This window comes from Suncus etruscus, chromosome 11, assembly GCF_024139225.1.
Source record: "Suncus etruscus isolate mSunEtr1 chromosome 11, mSunEtr1.pri.cur, whole genome shotgun sequence".
In the NCBI taxonomy this organism is placed as follows: Eukaryota; Metazoa; Chordata; class Mammalia; order Eulipotyphla; family Soricidae; genus Suncus; species Suncus etruscus.
The window spans coordinates 35,438,567-35,459,189 of record NC_064858.1 but is presented as its reverse complement, the minus strand read 5'-3'; the positions used below and the strand labels follow the sequence as shown (position 1 = coordinate 35,459,189).

General features: G+C 44.4%; 1 protein-coding gene across 3 annotated transcripts; it reads right to left on the bottom strand.

Moving 5' to 3' along the window:
* Positions 1 to 1,377: 1,377 nt before the first annotated feature.
* Positions 1,378 to 13,546, bottom strand: GPR19 (G protein-coupled receptor 19). 3 transcript variants are annotated; one of them, XM_049783319.1, is made up of 3 exons: positions 13,345 to 13,546; positions 4,053 to 4,208; positions 1,378 to 3,047 (listed from the first exon to the last, which is right to left on the bottom strand). In XM_049783319.1, the coding sequence occupies exon 3, from the start codon at positions 2,684 to 2,686 to the stop codon at positions 1,439 to 1,441; it is 1,248 nt and encodes a 415-aa protein (XP_049639276.1). In that variant the 5' UTR covers positions 2,687 to 3,047; positions 4,053 to 4,208; positions 13,345 to 13,546; the 3' UTR covers positions 1,378 to 1,438. The 3 variants fall into 3 exon arrangements, with proteins under 3 accessions (XP_049639276.1, XP_049639277.1, XP_049639278.1); XM_049783320.1 differs by having other exon boundaries at positions 1,378 to 2,708; XM_049783321.1 differs by lacking the exons at positions 4,053 to 4,208; positions 13,345 to 13,546 and adding an exon at positions 3,993 to 4,022.
* Between the last annotated feature and the right edge of the window lie 7,077 nt (positions 13,547 to 20,623).

Here is a 20,623-nt window from a genome sequence, read left to right as displayed (position 1 = left end):
AGAGAGAGAGAGAAGAGATTAGGGAAATCAGAATAGGCAAATCTATACATCCTTACAGCTTTCCCAAAGAAAATCTGATTAAAATTAAATTTCAGGAGCCAGAGATATGGCTTAAGTGATTAGGGCATATGCAGAAGCTGAGTCCCAGAATTGCATGATTCCTTAGCACCACCAGACACAGCTCCAAAACAAAACCCAGAAATTCAATTACAGAAGACTAATGCCTAGTCATGTCCAGAATATTCCAACATGTGGAATGCTTTCCATAGAAGACCTAAACAGTGGGAATGGAAAAACATACTCACAGGGCCAGAGAGATAGTACAGCAAGTAAGGCATTTACTTGCCTTGCATGTAGCCAACCTGGGTTTGATCCCAGTTACTTTATATGGTTCTCTGAGCACCATCAGGAATGCAAGCAAGAGGTAACCCCTGAACAGCACTGAGTATATTCCCCCCCACTGCAAAAACAAACAAAAAAAATTCACTGGAACCTGGATAGTGCAATGCAGTGGTAAGGGCCATGCCTGGCATGTGCCATGTCTGGGTTGTATTCTCAGCACCACAAGGTCCCCAAGCGTTGTTCACTGGATGCTAGATGGTCCTAAGAACTGTAAGGGAGACCTGGGTATCCTCATCATGCAGGGCCTGAGCAGCACCAGACTTTTGGGCCCTTCACCAACCTCTGGCCAGGTTGGGTCAGTGGGAACCTAAGGTCTCCTGAGTAGCACTTGGGACCCAGCTGCTCAAAATTAAAACCCAAAACAAATTTATATATATACCATTGATTTCCTAGAAGTAGCTGGTAGGGGGCTGGAGTGATAGCATGGAGGTAAGGCGTTTGCCTTTCATGCAGGAGGTCATTGGTTCGAATCCCGGCATCCGATATGGTCCCCCGTGCCTGCCAGGAGCAATTTCTGAGCCTGGAGCCAGGAATAACCCTTGAGCACTGCCGAGTGTGACTCAAAAACCACACACACACAAAAAAAAGTAGCTTGGTAGAAGATCTGCAAGTCTCTGGAATGTATGGCCAAGGGACTTCACTTTGAATAGAAACATACAGTGCTAAGGAGTAAGAAGGGGGGGGGAGTCCGCCCCCCAAGAAAACCAAACCAAAACCCCAAAAAACTAGGTCGAGTCACTAATCAGACTCTGTGTTTGGCTTGTGTTTTTCTGACCTAGTGGCAAATCCACAATAGGAAAGCATTCTCTCTTTTCTGCAAGAAACAATGAAATGGCTGTTGACTAGACCTCCAGGGGAATCCTTCCCCGAAAACTAAAAAGCAGCTCACATAAAACCCACAAAGCTAAAAATCAATACATGAAGGCATCTTACAACAAACATCTCCCTGGGTTGATTGAATAAACAGCTTCAGTCTTTATACTTAAAGCATTTTAATCTCTGGCACATTAACAATGATTGAAAGAATTCTGAGAACTTAGACAAAAGTATTTGGCGGATTTGAGTTAATAGGCCAAGCCAGTTTTTTTTCCTTGGCTTCTCGGTCAAATGAATCATAGATGGAGTCTTTGGTTATAATTTTGGCCATGGGAGGGATTTCTGAAATGCCCACATAGTTCTTTTTGGCCATTCTGGAACTGGTTGTAATAGTATAGGCATTGCTTCGGTAGCATTTCATCGAGGACATGCAAAATGTCTCCTTCATTCCTCGCCTGAAATTGGCATTATAAATGGAATATAAAGTCGGTTTTGAGGCTGATGAACTAAATGATATCCACGTGATCGTTGTGAAAACCAGGGAACTCTTCTGATAGTCCTGTTCGTGGGGGTGCCACAGCTGGGCAATATGGAAAGGCAGCCAGGAGAGCAAAAACAGCAGGTTTAAGATGAGGAACATTTTGATTGTTTTCACCTTTGTCCTCGGGACAATGTTCATCGTCCTTCTCACAGTGCGGCCATCGGCGCCTATTCTCCAGATGTACTTGACAACCTTCTGGTAAAACAGGATGATGAGAACAGTTGGGATTACATAGCCCACCAGGAAGTGGAGGATGGTATAGGCAGTACCTTCCCATGAGGAAGGGAAGAAATAGTTGCAATGGTGGTCCCAGTTGGAGCCATAGAAAAAGAACACGGGGCTCACAAAGGCAGCCTCAAAGATCCACGAGGCGGCAATCATCTTCTTGGCCTTTTCTCGGGACACCTTGAAGCTCAGTGGATAGACGATGGTGTAGAAACGGTCAATGCAAATGGACAGGAGCACGTAGATTTGCACGCCTGGTGTGAGGTACTGGAAGTAGCGCACAACTTTGCACATGGCACTGCCCAGGCTCCACCGGCCTGTGGCAAACTGGAGGAGGACGAAGGGTGTGCTGGCTACACTGATGAGCAGATCAGCACATGCCATGGATACCACAAAGTAGTTGGTGGTAGACTGCGTCCTCCGGCTCCGGTGGATGACCAAGCAAACCAGGGAGTTGCCAAAGATGGAGAAGAACCACAGGGTCCCAAAGAAAACACTGGCAGTAACTACTTCCCCAGGCTGTAGGTGGGGCTGTGTGTCGGTCCCATTGCCCCCCCAGCTTGGCTCTTCCTGAAGCACCCCCAGGTCCTGGCTCGCCAGGGGCATAGCGGGCTCCGTGCAGCTGTGGTTGGGGAGGGGCCCCAAGAGCGTGGGAAGAACCCGAGGCAGTTGGCGGGTATCCATCCTGTGAGTAAAAACCATACTCACTTTTCCCCAATTAGTTCTGGATAAAAGAAGAACAAGACCTCCTGTTACAAGAATGTTTACGCCATAAGCTCCGAAGGCTCATGGTCTTAGCTAACCCTTAGACTGGCTGTCATCTGCCAGCAAGTGAGGAAAAACCCATCAAGGTGCAGAAAAAACTGCCTCCATTTCTCCGATCAGGAGCTGTTTTAGTAGATGTCAGTTCAGGTTTCTGACTCAGTCGAATGTGGTCTACTGGTCCCACCACGCAGCAGGGAACAGAGATTAGGGACCTCAGCTCTGGTGATAGAAAAGCTGTTGGGATTCTGGGCGAGCATGCGAGAAGGTACTTGAATATCCTGACACTGATGTCACAAGGCTAGATAAGGAATGGGCAGATGAAAAGATATACGTAAGAATTCATACTCATATATTCATACAAAGGTTCACACACATTCACATTTGCGTTCTCTCTTTCTCTTACACACACACACACACACACACACACACACACACAGTTTTGGAACCAGTAATAGGAATCTGTGGCTGCAGACTGGCCAGTCTGGAAGGGGCTCTGTCCTGACCACTGGAGACTTTCCAGGACAGAAGCATTATGGAAGCAAGTGAAGTGACCATAACATTTGGGCTTGGGCCAGAAGAGGCTCCAAGTTTAAGGGCATTGCAAAGGGTTTGCCTTTTCCAAAAGCTTTTCTATGTGTGAATGGTTCCATGCTTCTGGTTTATGTTTCTCCAATTGCATGCTGACTGAGAACATACTGGACACCCTCCAAAGAATGTGACCAGAAAACAAGAAATTTGAGTCATTCTGAAAGCTAATATAACAAATATATTTGTTCCTCAGAAACATTTTTTTAAAGTTGTGATCCTTTCATGTAAAAAAATATGATAAAATTTAGTCTATTTTAGTCCTGATGTAAGAAAACTGAACAAATTTTTACCCGTGCAAAAATTGTGAAATTGTGGGGGAACTGATTTAGTCTGATTGGAATGGAGGAACTCTGGTCACGAAGGGATGGCTGGGGCTCAACATGCTCCAAACCAGTGAAGCTGTGAGAGCAGTTGCATATGCCATGACCTGGTAGTTCCCTCTGGCACAGGAGGTGACAGATCAGCCATAGACTTTGCCATAGACTTTGAGGGGAAAGTCTGAGTGTTGGGGGGGGGGGGCCTTATGTAACTACATCTGACCAGGAAATGTTTCCGGAGTTTCAGAATGAAAGTAAAGACTCTCTGTGACCCACTTTTCCCTGAGAGTTCTGTGTGACCCAGTGATGACATGAGTGTCATAAAATGTTGGCCTCACCTGCAAACCACTGTGCTTGGGCCCAGAGTCCCCAGTGTGCTCAGTGCCAGTGCAAGTTACCTTTAAGGGTTTGGGCCATGAGGCTGCCTCACTTCCTCAAAGGAATGGACACTAGAGAGGCATTTCCACTGCAGGGAGACCTCTGCTCATGGCAGGCAAGGAACAGTTGGAAGAACAGAAACCAAGCTTGCCAGGGATGCCATCAGGATACAGAGTCTGAAAACAGGAGAGAAGAGCCAGCATTAGCACCAGCCTAGAAATGGACCCTCCTTCACAACCAAAACCATCTTCCACCTCATCTGTGCCCAAACCACAAAAAAACGTTCACTGTGTTTTCATTCTGAGAGCAAATATAAAAGAGGAAAAAATTTCCCAAACGGCAAAGAAGCTCCTTTGGGGACTTTGGGGGACTCCTGCAGCCTCACGGGAGTTTCTGGCCCAAAGTTCACATGCCTAGAAACCTATGAAGATCTCAGGGCCTCATGACAGCCAACGACCTGGAACTGCTTGCCGCTCCTCACCCCTCTGCTATCAGTATCCACACGTGTGTCACTGGCTCTTTAGCCTGCAGCCTGACACTTGCAAGTGAAGAATTTCAGGAGAGATTTCCTGGGGAAGGAGAGGCGCTCTCACTCTTCCCAATACTCAAGCATTCAACAACTCTGGGCCACCAAGAAGCAGCGTGAGATAGTAATGCCAAGGGAAAACTAGGAGGAGAGACATTACTGGAAAATAGCGGAAAGGGTAAAAGGGCAGTCTGCTATATTAGGAATAAATTATATAAACACAACCGGGAGGGAAGGGGCAGATGAACATACAACAGACCTTGGGTTGCAGGGAGCAAAGGACAGGTGGGGAAGTAGAGCTGAGGGTGCAAAGAATTCAGACTTCGTGAGGAAGACCAGAGTGGGGGAAAAATCCCCAGCCAATGGGGACAGAGATTGTGGAATGAGTTTGGAAGTACCCGTCCAAATTTTATCTTTGTGGACCCCTTTTCATACGTTTCCTTTTCCTTTGTGGACCCGTTTCTTGTAGACTAGCCACCATGAGTCTATATTTCCTTTGGTTTATTTTGGTTTGGGACCACACCGAGCAGTGCTCAGGGCTTACTCCTGGCTCTGCACTCAGGGATCACTCATGGAGAGGCTTGGGGGACCAAATGGGATGCCAGGGATCAAACCCTGGTCAGTCGCTTATAAGACAAGAGCCTAACCCACTGTACAATCCTTCCAGCCCAGGTCTGGCTTCTTTATGCCCCAGCTATAAAACCGATTTCAGCTGTTCCCATGGTTACACTAGAGGCTGGATCTCCTCATTCATTCTGCGCATGTGGCCAGAAGTCGGGCTGGAACATCCATGTCCATAAGGGGCTGGGGACCCGGCTTAGTGATTGGTTAGTCCTGGGCTGTCACCTTCTAATTTCAATGGCTCTTAAGCTCAACAACAACAGTGGGTGCAGAAATAGGGAGCTTCAAAAAATCACATGGATGCTCAGATCTACCAATAGGCTTAGACTCTCACTCACTGGCCTGGAGTATGGCCAGACACTGGGAAACTTCAGGGTTCTCCGGGGATTCTAACATGCAGCCAAGACTGGGACTCTAACTACTAGACAATTCCCACCCTGATTCTCTCTCCTCTGCATATCTGTGATGGTAGGAGGCTTGTCCTGTGCTCACTTGGCAGCTCTTTACATTAGTAAATGATCATTGAGATTATTTACCGGGCTAAATCTGGAAGGGGAGGGAACAAAAACGCAAGATACTGGCCAATGCAGCTCTGCCAGGAGGTTCTTAGGGAGTGAAGCATTGGTGAAGTGGACATAGGGCAACCAGGATTGCAGAGAAGAGCAGAGTAGAGAGATTGAAATCAGCAGTTCGACAGCCCAAGTATCACAGAGGGAGTGAAGGTGTCCTCAGATAGGTCTGAGGACCCCCTGCCATTCAGAAAACGTAACCTGCCATTTTAGATGCCAAAATGAAATTGTGGGAAGTTCTCCCCTGCTCTTTTTTTTTTTTTTTTTTTTTGGTTTTGGTTTATTTTGGGGACCTGGATATGCTCAGGGTCACACCTGGTAGGGCTTGGGAGACCAATAAATGATGCTAGAGATTGGATTTGGGCTGGTTGCAAGCCAGGAAAAGCACCTGCCCTGAATGTTCACTTTCTTCATTTGGTTAGAAGTTCCTTGAGGAATTTTTACCAAATTACCTAAGACAAGCTGTTGGTGTTTTCTTTGGGTTAAAAATGAACCACTTAGGGCCCAGAGAGATAGCACAGCACTGTTTGCCTTGCAAGCAGCCGATCCAGGACCAAAGGTGGTTGGTTCAAATCCCGGTGTCCCATATGGTCCCCCGTGCCTGCCAGGAGCTATTTCTGAGCAGACAGCCAGGAGTAACCCCTGGGCACCGCCGGGTGTGGCCCAAAAACCAAAAAAAAAAAAAAAAAAAAGAACCACTTAACCATATCCACACTACCTTGAACAATGAAATTGTACTAAAATATCCAGACTTTGAAATGGTAGAAGAAAAAAAAAGGCTCCTTGAGGATATATAGATCTTTGCCTCTATATTCCCTCAGGCACAGATATAACAATAAAGGTTTATTGAATAAAAGAAGGGGAGAAAGGACACACAGAACAATAGTACAGCGTGTAGGACTTTTCCCGGTCAAGCAGGGTTTGATCCCTGGCATCCCATATGGTCTCCTGAACCTGCCAGAAGTAATTTCTGAGTATTGCTAGGTGTGGCCTGCTCAAACAAACAAAAAAGCAACATACAGATGTGTTAGTAAAAATAATGTAATATTAGTTAAAATGAAGGTAAAGTGGGCCGGAACAATAGCACACAGGTACGGTGTTTGCTTTGCAAGTGGCTGACCACTTAGGTCCTTGGCATCTCAGATGGTCCTAAGGCCACTAGAAGTGATTTCTGAGCATAGAGCCAGTAGTAATCTGTGGACTGCTGGATGTGGCCCAAAGACCAATAAAAGAAAAAGAGGGGGTCAGAGAGATAGCATGGAGGTAGGGCATTTGCCTTTCAAGCAGAAGGATGGTGGTTCGAATCCTGGCATCCCATATGGTCCCCCAAGCCTGCCAAGAGCCATTTCTGAGTGTAGAGCCAGGAGTAATGCCTGAGTGCTGCTGGATGTGACCCAAAAACCAAAAGAAAAAAAAAAAAAAGAGATGACACTTATTTTAAATCTCTCACTTATTAGGTACATTTTATCAAAACCCCACAAAGGCACTCCTGTTAGCTACCAAATAAAATACACTGATGCTCTATTCAGTTGGAAAGCAACCACCCCAGGATGGCCACCCTCTGAACTCAGAGCTGGGCCCCAAGGCTCTGGAAGATAGAGAGCAGGGTCAAACTCAGAGGGTCACAATAGCCACCAGGGAGAGTTCCTTCTAGGTACCACAAATGCACAAATATAAAGTTATACCCACACAGCTCAGAGTCTTCCCAAAAGTACATCTCTGTTCAATATGCTAGCTAAGAAATATATGTCAAAGAGAATGTTTTGGGTGAAATCTCTCCCACATCAAACACATGGAGGCTATGTCCAGTCAACCAACTGGTCTGAGGAAATAACCCTTCTGAATTGAGGAGCTGAGAACAACGGAAATTCAAGGCTTATTGCTCCACCTGTATCTGGACCTGGTCCCACATTCTCAACATATACTTTCCAATTCTAATGCTAATTGCTTCCCTGCGGATGATGTAGTCAGACAATTAAGGACTGATCTTGCCTCTGTCACCCACTAACTGGTGGGCCCAGGGGACAAATCATCAAACCTTCTTGAGCTCCAGTTCTGCTATTTGTAAAATGAGAAGAATTAGATCTTATCATGTGAGTGACACATGACATAATATAAAAAAAAAAAAAAACACAGGACCAGGGTCACTCAGGAAGGGTCATCGTGTAATTTCAGAAAACACTTCAGTGTCGAGCACCATGACAAGTGCTTCCAAAAATGAATTTCTTTATTCCTGTCAGTCCCCCCATGTCCCAGGACAAGCAGATATTACTAAACGTATGACACAGGAAAGGGAAACTGTTGATGACCATTGCTTAGGCTCCTCAAGTAATCACTAGTCCTGGGGTGGACCTGAAATTCTTTGCAGTGAAAATATCTATTCTAGGGTTAAAGATAGTGCAGTAGGGAAAGCACTTGTCTTCCATGTTGGCAGACCCTAATTCAAATCTCCAGCCTTGTATTTTTGTCAGGAGTGATTCCTGAGTATAGATCCAGGAGTAAGCTCTGAACATTGCTAGATGTGGCCCAACAACACCACCACCCTCTGTCCCTTACAAAAAACCTATATTCTGGGGGTCAGGGAGGAAAGAAAAGCAGAAGTGTACCTGGAGGGACTAAGAGTCCAAGGGAATCCACTTCCACTGTCGGGAGGCAAAGGCAGGGAGTAGGGTAGGGTTGTGTGGGTGTAGGGGGGATCTGGCATGCTCCATGAGGTTCTTGACAGCCCCAGGGTGCTTCAGCAGCCCCTGAGGCAGTTTCAAAGCAGCTTCTCCGACAGCTGACTTTCTACCCCATCAGGCAGGGAAAGGCCAGATTCCTAACACTCATCAATAGTTGCAAGTTACAGCTGGCAGAGAAAAGGAGAAAGGATTCCTTCAGAAATAAGTATTAACCATGTGCATGGGGGTTAGTATGAACTCTGATTTTCAACACTGGATCAGTTTTTGGCTTTAGATCCATACCTGACAGTGCTTACTTCTGGCTCTATGCTCAGGGATCATTCTTGGTAGTACTTAGGGGACCATTTCAAAGACTGAAATCATTATGCCCTGTACTCCCTCTCTGGCCCACCCTGATACCTAATTTAATAGCAAGTAACTATTACCACATATCCTTTGTTTGGGATCCAAGAACTGGACACTATGGAGAAATAAGAACAACATACTATCCCATACAAGTATACCTGAATAATATAATCTGGAAACCTAAGTATGTCTGTTTCAGAAAACAGGAAAAGGGAGGGAGAGAGGAAGCAGAATGGCTTCTCCACTGATTAATGGTCAAGTGCTAGAAACCTTCTGTGACAGGCCAAGGGCCAGGATTCAATCATGTTGCGCAAAAATGGGCTGTTTGGGACACAGATCAGTGGTGGAGAGCTTGCCTTGAATGTGTCAGGCCCTGGATCTGATCCTGGATGCCAGGATACAAATCTAGTAAGGAACATTTTTCTAGAAGTAACTTATTTCCTGTCATTTATAAAGCCATCAACTTCCAGGTAGGTTGCAGACTCTGCCCTCACATCTGAAGGTGTTTCCTTTTTCAGAATCAGAATTAAACTTAGCATTTTCTATAAAAAGAGTCTGCTTTTAACCGGGCAGCAGTTAAAAGGGTCTGCTCTGAGCCAGATTCAAAGGTCACTGTGTCTCCAGTGCCCATGCAACAGTGTCTAAGACACCCTGTCACAAGCAGAGAAGGATATTAATGACATTAGGTAGGCTGAAGCCAGGGAAAAACCTAAATATTCTATACTCAAGAAGACAAGTCCTAACAAGCCAGAACGTCAGCTCCAAACTGAGAAACCTTCTCCAAAGCCAAGCTGCTTGGGTTTCAAGTCACTCATTCCTGATGTAGACTTTGGTGAGCCACTTAACTGTGTTTCACAAGTAAAATGAAGATAATGAGAGCATCCACTTCACTGCTTTTATGAGAACAAAATAAATGACAAGACCAAAACAAAGGGGCTGGGAGGTTAAGTGGAGAGAGTTAGAGTGCACTCCCAGCTATTTTTGAGGGGACCCCCAAGGATAGCCCCCTGAGGGCCTAAAAGTAAATTGACCAGACTATGGGATCCTCATGTACTGTACCCTGCCTGAGGGGCACATGGTATCCCCAGGCCTCTGGGCTTTTACACCAGGCCTCTCTGGGCATATGCCATGTCTTTGGCTCCTAGAAATGCTGAGCTGTGCTCTACTCCACTCCTGCCTCTCCTAAAACAAAGGCCCTCCCGTAAGAGCCTGTGCATCCATGGACAGGATCCGGGTTCCTTTCTCATCCTCTCCTAGCCATCATCTTTTTCTCTCCTCATGTGGCTAGGCCACTCCTTGGAGAGCCCTCTCAACTTCCTCTCCCAGTTCCATCTTCTTTGTCCTTACCCTGACAGTAGGGAGCACACTTGCCCTGTGCACCAAAAGGCCTCTTGTCTGTGTATGTATACAAGGGGAGCACAGCACACAGCCGCCTCCAGCTGCTCTGGCCTCCAGCAGGGCCTTCTTCACAGCACTCAGCAGTTAACACTGGAGCTAGAGGAGGGAGCTGCCATGATCCCCAAACTCCTCCTTCCTCTTCCTCCTGACACTATCAGACAAGAGGACAGAAAAGGCTGAGTTGAGCACATGAGCCCGCTAGAAGACAAAGACCTACATGCAGGTCCACGCTACCAGGTTTAGGGGTAGACAGTTACTCTAAACCCAAAGATGAATCCTATAGAAAGAAAACCCATGGGCCCATGAGTTCTTGGCATGTTGTACTGGGGCTGGAGCTCTCTGGCAGATTATATGAGTTCCTACTGTGGCAGGAAAAAACCTCAAGACCCATTCTACTCCAGTGTCTCAAAGTGGGGAGAGTGTGTCAAGCACAAAAATGGTACAGACTAAGACTGTAAGACATACACAACATAACAGAATAACCTTTGGGGTGGTCAGCGTACAGATCACAGGTCAGATCAATCAGGTCTGGGTTTGCCCCCAGCACCAAAATATGTGTGTGCATCCATAGATGACAATATTGGGGCAGAGTCTGTGTGTGGAAGTGTGGGATGCTGATGCCCGTAGGGGAAGAGGGTACAATGCCAGATACTCCCAAATACAAGCCATGTGCTCTACTGTAAAGCCACAGCCCTTGCACTCTGGCTACTTTAGAAATTCTTGTTTGTTCTACTTTAGCACCAGCCTGCAGAGCAGACACAGACTTCAAGGAGCATCCTGACAGTTGCCAAGTTCTTTCCTCCCATTTATCAACTTTCTATGAACTTACTCCTCCATATAAACACAGGCAACAATAGGAAATAAACATGGACCCCAAACTGGTTTACAGCAGAATGTTGCCAGAGACCTAGAAACTTACATCCTTTCACTAAAAGTTACCAATAAATCAGGTCCAGGGTCTAGTGACAGAAATTCAAAAATGGACGTCACTATGCCCACTTCAGATAATGATAAGATGTCAAAGTACCCCCTGTCCGGGCAGATCACAGCACAGATCAAAGGTTCAGTATAGAAGGAAACACAAATTGCTCTTCCAAGCACTTTTCAACTCCCCCCAATTCATGCAGTAGTATACAGCAAAGGTAGATCAGCGACGAGTTAACTGAAAACCAAACCACAGCATGCCTCAATGATACCCCAAAGGGAAACGCTTTTGTAAAGAACCTCACAAATTCTAGATTTCTGTCCCTAATCTTCCTTTTGCATCTTTGATCTGTGGCTTCTACTTTTCCCACAGCTTACAGGAATGAGATCATCATCTTTAATTGTCAAAAGCCAGAGAGGAAAACTACACAGATCAAAGGGAGGAAATTCTCCTAGTTTAAAAACTTCTACAAGTAACAAACAAAAACTTCCTCCTTTTCCCTTAAAAAAATGTTTGAGGGAGGGCATGCCTGACAATTACTACAGGTTCTAAACTCAGGAATTACTCCTGGCTGCCTTGGGGGACCAACTGGGATGCCAAGATCAAATCTGGGTCAGTCACATGCAAGGCATCCTACCCACTATCACTCTGGCCCCTGAAATAATTTTTATTTATTTTTAAACTTTATTTATTAATTGGTTGATTGATTTTTTTGGGGGCCATACCAGCAGTTTTCAGGGGTTACTCCTGGCTCTGTACTCAGAAATTGCGCCTGGCAGGCTGGGGACCATATGGGATGCCGGGAATCGAACTGGGTCCCTCTTGGGTCGGCTGCATGCATGCAAGACAAACGATCTACCGCTATGCTATCTCTTTCTGAAATAACTTTTAAAGAGAGCTCTTTGTTTATTTTTTGATACACAAATATTATTTAAAATAATTGGGGCTGGAGCACAGCAGTAGAGCATTTACCTTGCAAGTAGCTGACCTAGAATAGTTCACTGTCCAATCCCTAAGCATCCTATAATGTCCCCCAAGCTGGGAGTGTTTCTGAGTGCATAGCCAGGAGTAGCCCCTGAGTGTCACTGGTGTGGCCCAAAAACAAAAACAAAACAAGCATAGTTTTGATAATGTTTGATAATGTTTCATTCAAAAATTTAAAACTTTTTAAACTACTTTATTTTAAAAATGTGTATTTTAAAGACAATATGCTTAGTCTGGTCTTATTACAAAGTTCTGAGGATGGAAGGATGTTTCTAGGTGTGATTTGAAAACAAAAAAAAGCAACTGTGATGTACTCCTAGATTTCTTTTTTCCCTTTAGACATCCTGCAGTCACCACAGTAACTGGGTTCAAGTTTCCAAGGTCCCAATCTGTTTCTATTACCTAGCTGCTGACTTTGAGAAAGTTCCCCCACTTCTCTGTGCCTTTATCTCTGAACTGTAGGTGAATGATACCTCCCTCAGGTTAGTACAGAGATCAAATGATCATTCTTAGAACTCACACGACTTATACCTTACATATGACTGACTCATAAGAGTTGTTTTGTCCTTAGAATTACACCTTGCATACTGCAAGAACATTACCTGTATAATTAAATCAAAATGACATAATTTTTGTTTGCCAGTTTTCAGACTTGGTGCTGGGTATCAAAGGGCCAAGGCAGCCAACTTTTACCTTGAATCTGGGTAGATCCTTTAAGAACTTCCTGGAGGTGGGCCTGTAAAATATGGACCTCGGGGGTGGCCTGTCTGTCATCAGAGCTAGAAAGCTCACAGAACTCCCAGGATAAGGCAGTTCAGAGGGAAGGCATCACACAGTGCCAAGAACAGCCCTGCTCATTTCTGTTCCCCCAGAACATGAGCATGAAAGCAGCTGTGGGATGGGGGGGGGGGAGGGAACAGAAAGAATTTGATTGCAGGGACAAAATGAAATCGAGTCAGTTTCCATGTAATATTGCCTCTCTCCTCTTTCCAGAATTCAAAGGGGAAAACAATTGTTTTCATCAATGAGAGCTTTGCTATTAATGACTAACATAGACTTTCTCTTCAGTAGATACTGACTCTGATACATGATGCATTTCACAGAACTACCTAGCCATATTTTCTGGTCCTTGAACCAATCTACAGCCTCTTCCCAGCATCCAAACCGTCAAGCAACCAACCAACAAACAAATAAAATCCTCAGATTGCCTGGGGAAAGATCTGCTCAGGGCTAGGCCGCGCGTTACAGCCGGTGCTCACATACCTTCATCAGGACTGGCTTTCAGAGCCAGCCTCCGCAGGGCTTCGTGGCCAGTAAGAGCTGGGGAATAGGGGTTCGGAGAATGCCATAAACCAGCAGGAAGGAGATGGAACACATTCATATCTGTCCTCTGTTTTCCTCTCGGCTCACAGTCTGCTTCCTGGTAGGGAGACAAGATGACGTTTCACAGGGTCCACGGTTAAACCATCTTCCTGCCCCCAGCCCCACTCTCCCCTGCCCCTCCCTTCTCCTTCCCAGGACTCAGGAATGTGTCACATGGGATATGGATCATGTGGCTCCAGGGGGGAACGTGGCCATCTTCACTCCCCCCTCCACCACATTTCCTCTCCGAGCAAGGCAGCAGAAATCTCCAGCCTGATTGGCTCCGACCAGAATCTCCATAAGAAACAGGGAGTCAACTCTCCCAAACCTCCCGCCTTCTCCATTTGCTCCCCCTTTACTCCCCCCTCCAACTTCCCCACCCCTACCCCCAGGCAGATTTGATCCAGGGCATTCAGAGCCGCAGGTAGGAGAGGGGAATGTGCTTTCTCCCCGGGCACGTTCTCTCTCCTTACCCACCATTAACATAGCAAGATCACCTCATCTCCCTCAGGAGCTTCCTTGGCCAATCTAGGACAAAAGGGTGTTCAGCACCATGGACAGCCCCCCCCAAGACATTTGTCGCTTTTATAATCTAGTACATTACAATTTTTTTTAAAAAAAGCATTCATTTTCTTATAAACCGTACCAAATATTTAAGAACAGACTTCCACTAGTATCCAACTGCTGTGACCCTATACATAAAATGATAATTTTGGGGCCGGAGAGATAGCATGGAGGTAAGGCATTTGCCTTGCATGCAGAAGGACGGTGGTTCAAATCCCGGCATCCTATATGGTCCCCAGAGCCTGCCAGGAGTGATTTCTGAGCGTAGAGTCAGGAGTAACCCCTGAGCGCTGCCGGGTGTGACCCAAAAACCAAAAACCAAAAACCAAAAAAAAAAAAAAAAAAAAGATAATTTCATAGTTAAACTCCAAGCCACCTCTCTCCCCCCCACACACACCCTCCCTACTCCATCCCACTCCTTTAATACTATTTGGGTTTTTTGTCGTTGTTGTTTTGAGGAGGAAGGACTTTTACTATATGCCCATAGCTAGTCACAATGACAGGCAAAAACCACAGGAGTGGGGAGGGCAGGCCTAAGCCCTGCCCCAGCCTACAGCAGGGCAGAGTGCAGAGTGGGTAAGAGTGGGAGCAGTTGGCTGCAGGGGGAGGGGCAGTCCCCTCTGCTGACGTCCCAGTTGCCATGGTGCGAGGTAACTGCTGAAGGGGAAGATTTCTTTCAGAAATGGTCACCATGGAACCCTGCCGACTACAGAAAGAAAGAGAGGGACAGGCCAGCCACGGAGAATGTTCAGCGTTTTCAGAGCCAATAGAACCTCCATTCCAGAACAGTCAGGGGACCCCCAAAATTAAAATGATCAGAGGAATTTGCATGAGTGTTCCAATGGTAACTCCCTCCATCCTCCACTGGGAGTGAAATGTCAGTGCCCAGAGGCTGGGCAAGGGACATTCTGAGAAGGTGGACAGAGCATAGGCTTTACTCCTCTCTTGGACAGTGATTTCTGGGAAGCCTTTAATTTACTCTGTTTAGGGAACTCTTTAGAACCACCCTTGACAGCTGCCACCAGAAACAATCTACATACCTTCACAGGCGATCCAGATTTTTATTCAATTATCTTCAAGATAATTGGGTTATTCAATTATCTTGAGTTATAATAATCAATTAGGTTATTCAATAATCATTTGGGTTATTCAATTACATTCAAGAAATGCCTATTTGACTGATAAGGTCATTTCAATGACTTCCCAACAGGAATCTTAACTATTAATTCGACTCATAAAGTTCCCAACTGCCAGTAATGATTCCTGAATGCAGAGGAGTAACCCCCTGAGCACTTCTGGGTGTGGCCCCTCAAAAGTTCAAAGACCACTGATTGTTCCTAATTAAAACTCTTAACCTGGCAAGATCAAGTTTTATTTTGCAAGAAGGAAATGCTAACTTGAAATGCATAGAAATCATACTCTATAAGGAAAGAGGTGTCATACAGCTGGAATAGGATTTCAAGAAACTGAAGCTTACCAGCCACAATGAAGATGTATTTGTGTCTTTTATTTTAGAAAAATCAGGTTGGTTCTAGTATTTAGAATGTAAGACTCATTGAGACATTCAACTTTAAAATGCCTTCAGAAAATGTATTTATCAAGAAAATTGAATATATTTGAAGAAAATTTTAGAGAGCCATTAAGCCGATGACTTAAGCAACAACAATAATAAAAGTCTTAGTAATAGCAACAACAAAAACAGTTAACCAAATATATTACAGATCTCTAATATATGATCACTTAAAATTTCACTTATGAGGTGAATAGAGGGATCAACAGGCAGGTTTTGAAAGTGGCCCACTCCAGTTTGATCCCCTGAACTGCAGAGGTCCATTAAACAAGTCCAGGGGTCATTTCAGAGCAGAAACACAACTAGCCCATAAGCACTGGCAGGTGTAGTCCCAACCTCCATCCTACAAATCCTATTAGACTGAGAAATTAGACACTATTGTAATATACCTGTTTTAAAAATTGATAAAAAGGCTTAGTAAATAGGCCCCATATCATATAGTAGTCAATGTAGAAGCTGGTTTTAGACCCACCTAATCTGACTCCAAAGTAGACATGTTCTTCTGTAATAGTCTTCATCATAAATAAGACTAGTCTACAATAACTGGTTGGAGTTGGAGAGGATGGAGAGACATTACAGTAAGACTCTTGCCTTGTACATGGTCAACGCAGGTTAAATCTCCTCTGCATCCCATATGGTTCTCCTAGCTCACCAGGAATGATTTCTTTTTTTTTTTTTTTTTTTTTTTTTTTGGTTTTTGGGTCACACCCGGCAGTGCTCAGGGGTTATTCCTGGCTCCATGCTCAGAAATTGCTCCTGGCAAGCATGGGAGACCATATGGGACGCTGGGATTTGAACCGATGACCTCCTGCATGAAAGGCAAACACTTTACCTCCATGCTATCTCTCCGGCCCCACCAGGAATGATTTCTAATAACACAGAGTCAGGAGCAACCCTTGAACACTGCCAGGTGTTCCCCCTCAAATAATACATTGGTCAATCTAATCTTGTCATTCACTACTATGACCCTTTGACAAGAGAAATCACAAAGACTATTTCAAATTCTCTCTTTCTTTCACATATACCAGATTACTCCTTTCAGGATTACTTTATTCATAGTTGTAGCTTAATAAAGTGAATATAATTTAAGAGGAAATTATAATTTAGAATACTCAGGATAGCTATAAAATATGTCATATACCAATTCCATTTAAAAAATATTGTTGGTAATCATTAAACTTATTTCTAACCATTTGGAAAAAGATAGATAGCTGTCTTTTATTCAAAATATATAATTCATTCAATTTTATTCAAAATATACAATACTTGATTAACTTTAGTAATATATAAAAAAGTATTAATATGATGATTTTCTCCTCTGCTGAGAGTACCAATGTGCCTTGGGTACAAGGAGTTTGCTGTTTAGAAAGTACCAAAGGAAGGGAAAGAACGAAGAGTTATTTAGCTTCTAAAACCAAAACAGGAGAGTGTGGGTGACAACCAGGCTTGAAATTTAGACTTCCATATTGAAAGTCATTGTCAAAGTTTCCTTATTATTGCCTTCACTTGTCATAAGCTGAGTGCAGAGTATCGGTTCAGTATATTCAAAAGTGTGACCAGGTCTTCAGACTAGGGAAAACAAAAACTTTCCAAGGAGCCCACATGCACTATGAGTTTTACGGGCACTAATTTCAAATCATGGGCACCCATTAGTGTGCTTCCTAAGAGCTTCCACTCAAGTGGCTTCAAGTGCTCCGCTGGATCTGGGTTCCCACTTCACTGTTTTTTTTGTTTTGTTTTGTTTTGTTTTGTTTTTATTTTTTTTACCTTAGAAAGATGAAACTCGCTTGTGCTTACCTCAAATCCTATAATAACAGATTATAAAAGATCTTGGGAACCGAGCAATTAATGGAAGTCTTGGGTAGTACTGAAATATATATCAGGACTCCAAAATTTAGGTAACAAATTCTTTAAAAAAAAATGGAGCTTGGGGCCAGAGAGATAGCAAGGAGGTAAGGCGTTTGCCTTACATGTAGAAGGATGGTGCTTCGAATCCTGGCATCCCATATGGTCCCCCGAGCCTGTCAGGAGCCATTTCTGAGCATAGAGTCAGGAGTAACCCCTGAGCACTGCTGGGTGTGTCCCCAAAACCAAAACAAAAACCAAAACAAAACCTGAAGCTGGAGACTGGAGTGATAGCACAGCGGTAGGGCATTTGCCTTGCATGAGGCTGACCTGGGACACACCTGGGTTCGATTCCCAGCATCCCAATATGGTCTCCCAAGCCTGCCAGGAGCGATTTCTGAGCGTAGAGCCAAGAATAGCCTGAGTGCTACAGGATGTGGCCCAGAAAACAAAACAAACAAATAAACAAACCCAAAAACCTGGAGTTAGGGCAGAAGTGATGGTACAGCAGGTAGGAATATTGCCTTGCATGTGGCCAACCTGAGTTCAATTGTTAGCATCCCATATGTTGCCTTGAGCACTGCCATGAGTGACCCCTGAGCCAGGAGTAAGCCCTAAGCACTGTCAGGTGTGGCAAAACAAACAAAACACCACAAAACCAAAAACTAAAAAGTAAATCAGGAACATGGACCAGGGAGGGACAGGGGTCAGGAGCTCATCCTGTTCAGGACCTGAGTGTATGGTCCCTAAAGACCACTGGCTATGGCCTTGATAGCACTTCCACCTACCCTATTCTGTAAGAGTGGGTGACACTATTTAAAAAAAAAAAAAAAAAAAAAGGCAACAGGAAACCCTGTTTGGCTTCTCTGGGCCATTATTCCATAGTCCTCCTCTTGGATGATCTCTGACCTGAGACAAGAAAGGACCCACCATTATTCCAGGATACTAGCCCCTGAAGGCCACACTGATTCAACCCACAAAGTCCCTTCCACCCAATAAGGTTCTAGGAAGTGGTTCTCTCTTACTGGCCCTTCTGCCTACCATGAGTTACTCCATGCTGAGAGAGGCTTGGAGCCAGGTGTCTCGGCCTCTGTTCCTCTGTGCATACCCCTGCTTAGCCCTCTTATTTCTCATCCCCTACACTTTCATTTCAAAGACTTTCAAAGAGTAACCCCACCACAGCTGCCCTTGAACGTGGGCCCAACAGGAAATTGCTTCTAATGAATCAAAGGGGAACAAAGGATTCCATGTACCCTCTAAGGCATGATCAAAAGCAGGATCATTTCTGCTGGCTCTCTTTCTCTCTCTCTCTCTCTCAGATGACGCATTTGGGGAGAGCTGGCCCTCATGGCATAAAGACACTTGAGCTCCTTTTGAAGGAGCCCAGAGTCCCCTGAAGGAGCTCAGTCCCCTCACTAACTCACACCTACTAGAACCAGGTGAGCCAACCATCTTGGTGGCAGGTTCTGTGGCTTGAGTGTAGTAAACACTGTGGCTTGGTCAACACCATGACAATTTTTTGTGAGACCTCCAGGCCAGCACTGCTGAGCAAACAACTTCCCAGTTACTGACACACAGAATTGGAGTTTGTTATTCTTTTAGGTTTATAAGTCTCAAAGTACTTGTTATTCAGTAATAACAATATACAGGTACAAACTATAGGCAAAATATGAACTCTACTTTTATTTGTTTGATTTTTTATTTGGATTCATTACCTGCTGCCCTATAAAAAGCCCAGGGTGAGTGTCTTCCCTGTTATAACACTCTAGTCTCAAGAGTTCTACTCTTTGTTCTACTTTTTGTTGGCTTACTGGAGCTGTACTCAGTTACATAAGTGTCCTTGGTTTCCACGTGTGTTCTTTATGTGGGAGTCTGTGATTGCATTAGGCCAAGAACATTAAGATGCCATATAAACCCTGCTTGAGAACATTTCCTGATAGGTGACTGCTGGGAGCCATTTTCCTTAGGCTCCACAAAGCCAAACCACAGGTTGAAGCTGCGCTCAGAACTTTACCCCTCCCCCGACTACATCAAAAGACTTAAAGGGGATACCTACATCCCCTTTGAAAATTTCTTTAGATGTAATCCTTTAATAGGCATAACCTTAATTGAATATCTTCTTATGTAGTGGCAATTTCCCCCCACTCTTGGGATCTGTTTAGTATGGAATTCTAGAATTCTAGTAGATAACCCTCTGTTTAGAGCTCATGACAGAAATAGGTTAAGGGGATTGTTGGGCTTGTTACCTTGGTCCCTATAAACACCAGTAATTCGTTGTGGCATTGCTCCTCTCTACTAATAGACACATTAAAATGGGAAAAATTTACATATGCAAACAAGTTCTTATCAAATAGAAATAGGAACACACAAATTTTATGCTGCAGTGGGGCCTTACACCCTGAACACTTGGGAATAGTGACTTGGCTTAGACTTCAGTAGATCAGACATTGACCATTCACCTCTGTACCATGGATACCATCTGTGGAAACAAACATGGTTTTCTACACCATCACCAGGAATAAAAAACACTATCAAGGAAGACCCTACTACTGCCATGGCACTGACTTACTCCAAAGAGGGTCCTTACAACACCCTGACAACTTGGTAACAGCAACAGTCTGCTTTTTAGGAGAAGATTCTCTGCATTGCTACCTAACGGTGAAATAAAACCAGAAGATGCTATACATCACAGGACTTCAACATAGGATCTGTACAGAAACCAAAATCTATAACTACAGAAACCTGACAGCAACAACAATGATGGTGAAGAGCTCTTACTGAGACCATTGAGAATGACTCTGGGGTTGCCTAGAGCCTGGAGTCAGTCTTATGCCAGAATACTTCATGGGTAAGGTCTCCCTGTTTATAGGCCAAAGGATTTTCCTTTCAATTTCACCTATATTTTGCTGTACCTATGCAAACAATAACTGCCACACACACACACACACACACACACACACACACACACACATTATTTTTAGTGTATTTTTGTATCTCCTAGCTTAATAAAAAGTTGGGGGAGCTTACTAAACCCTATGCTATTGTAATAATGGCTTACTAAAGATACAATAATTTTCATGTAAATACTTGCTAATGAACTTTTCTTTTTTTCCATATTATTATTTTATTATCTTTTTCAATTTTATATTTTCTTTCTATTATTTATTTATTGGGCCACACCCGGTGATGCTCAGGGATTAC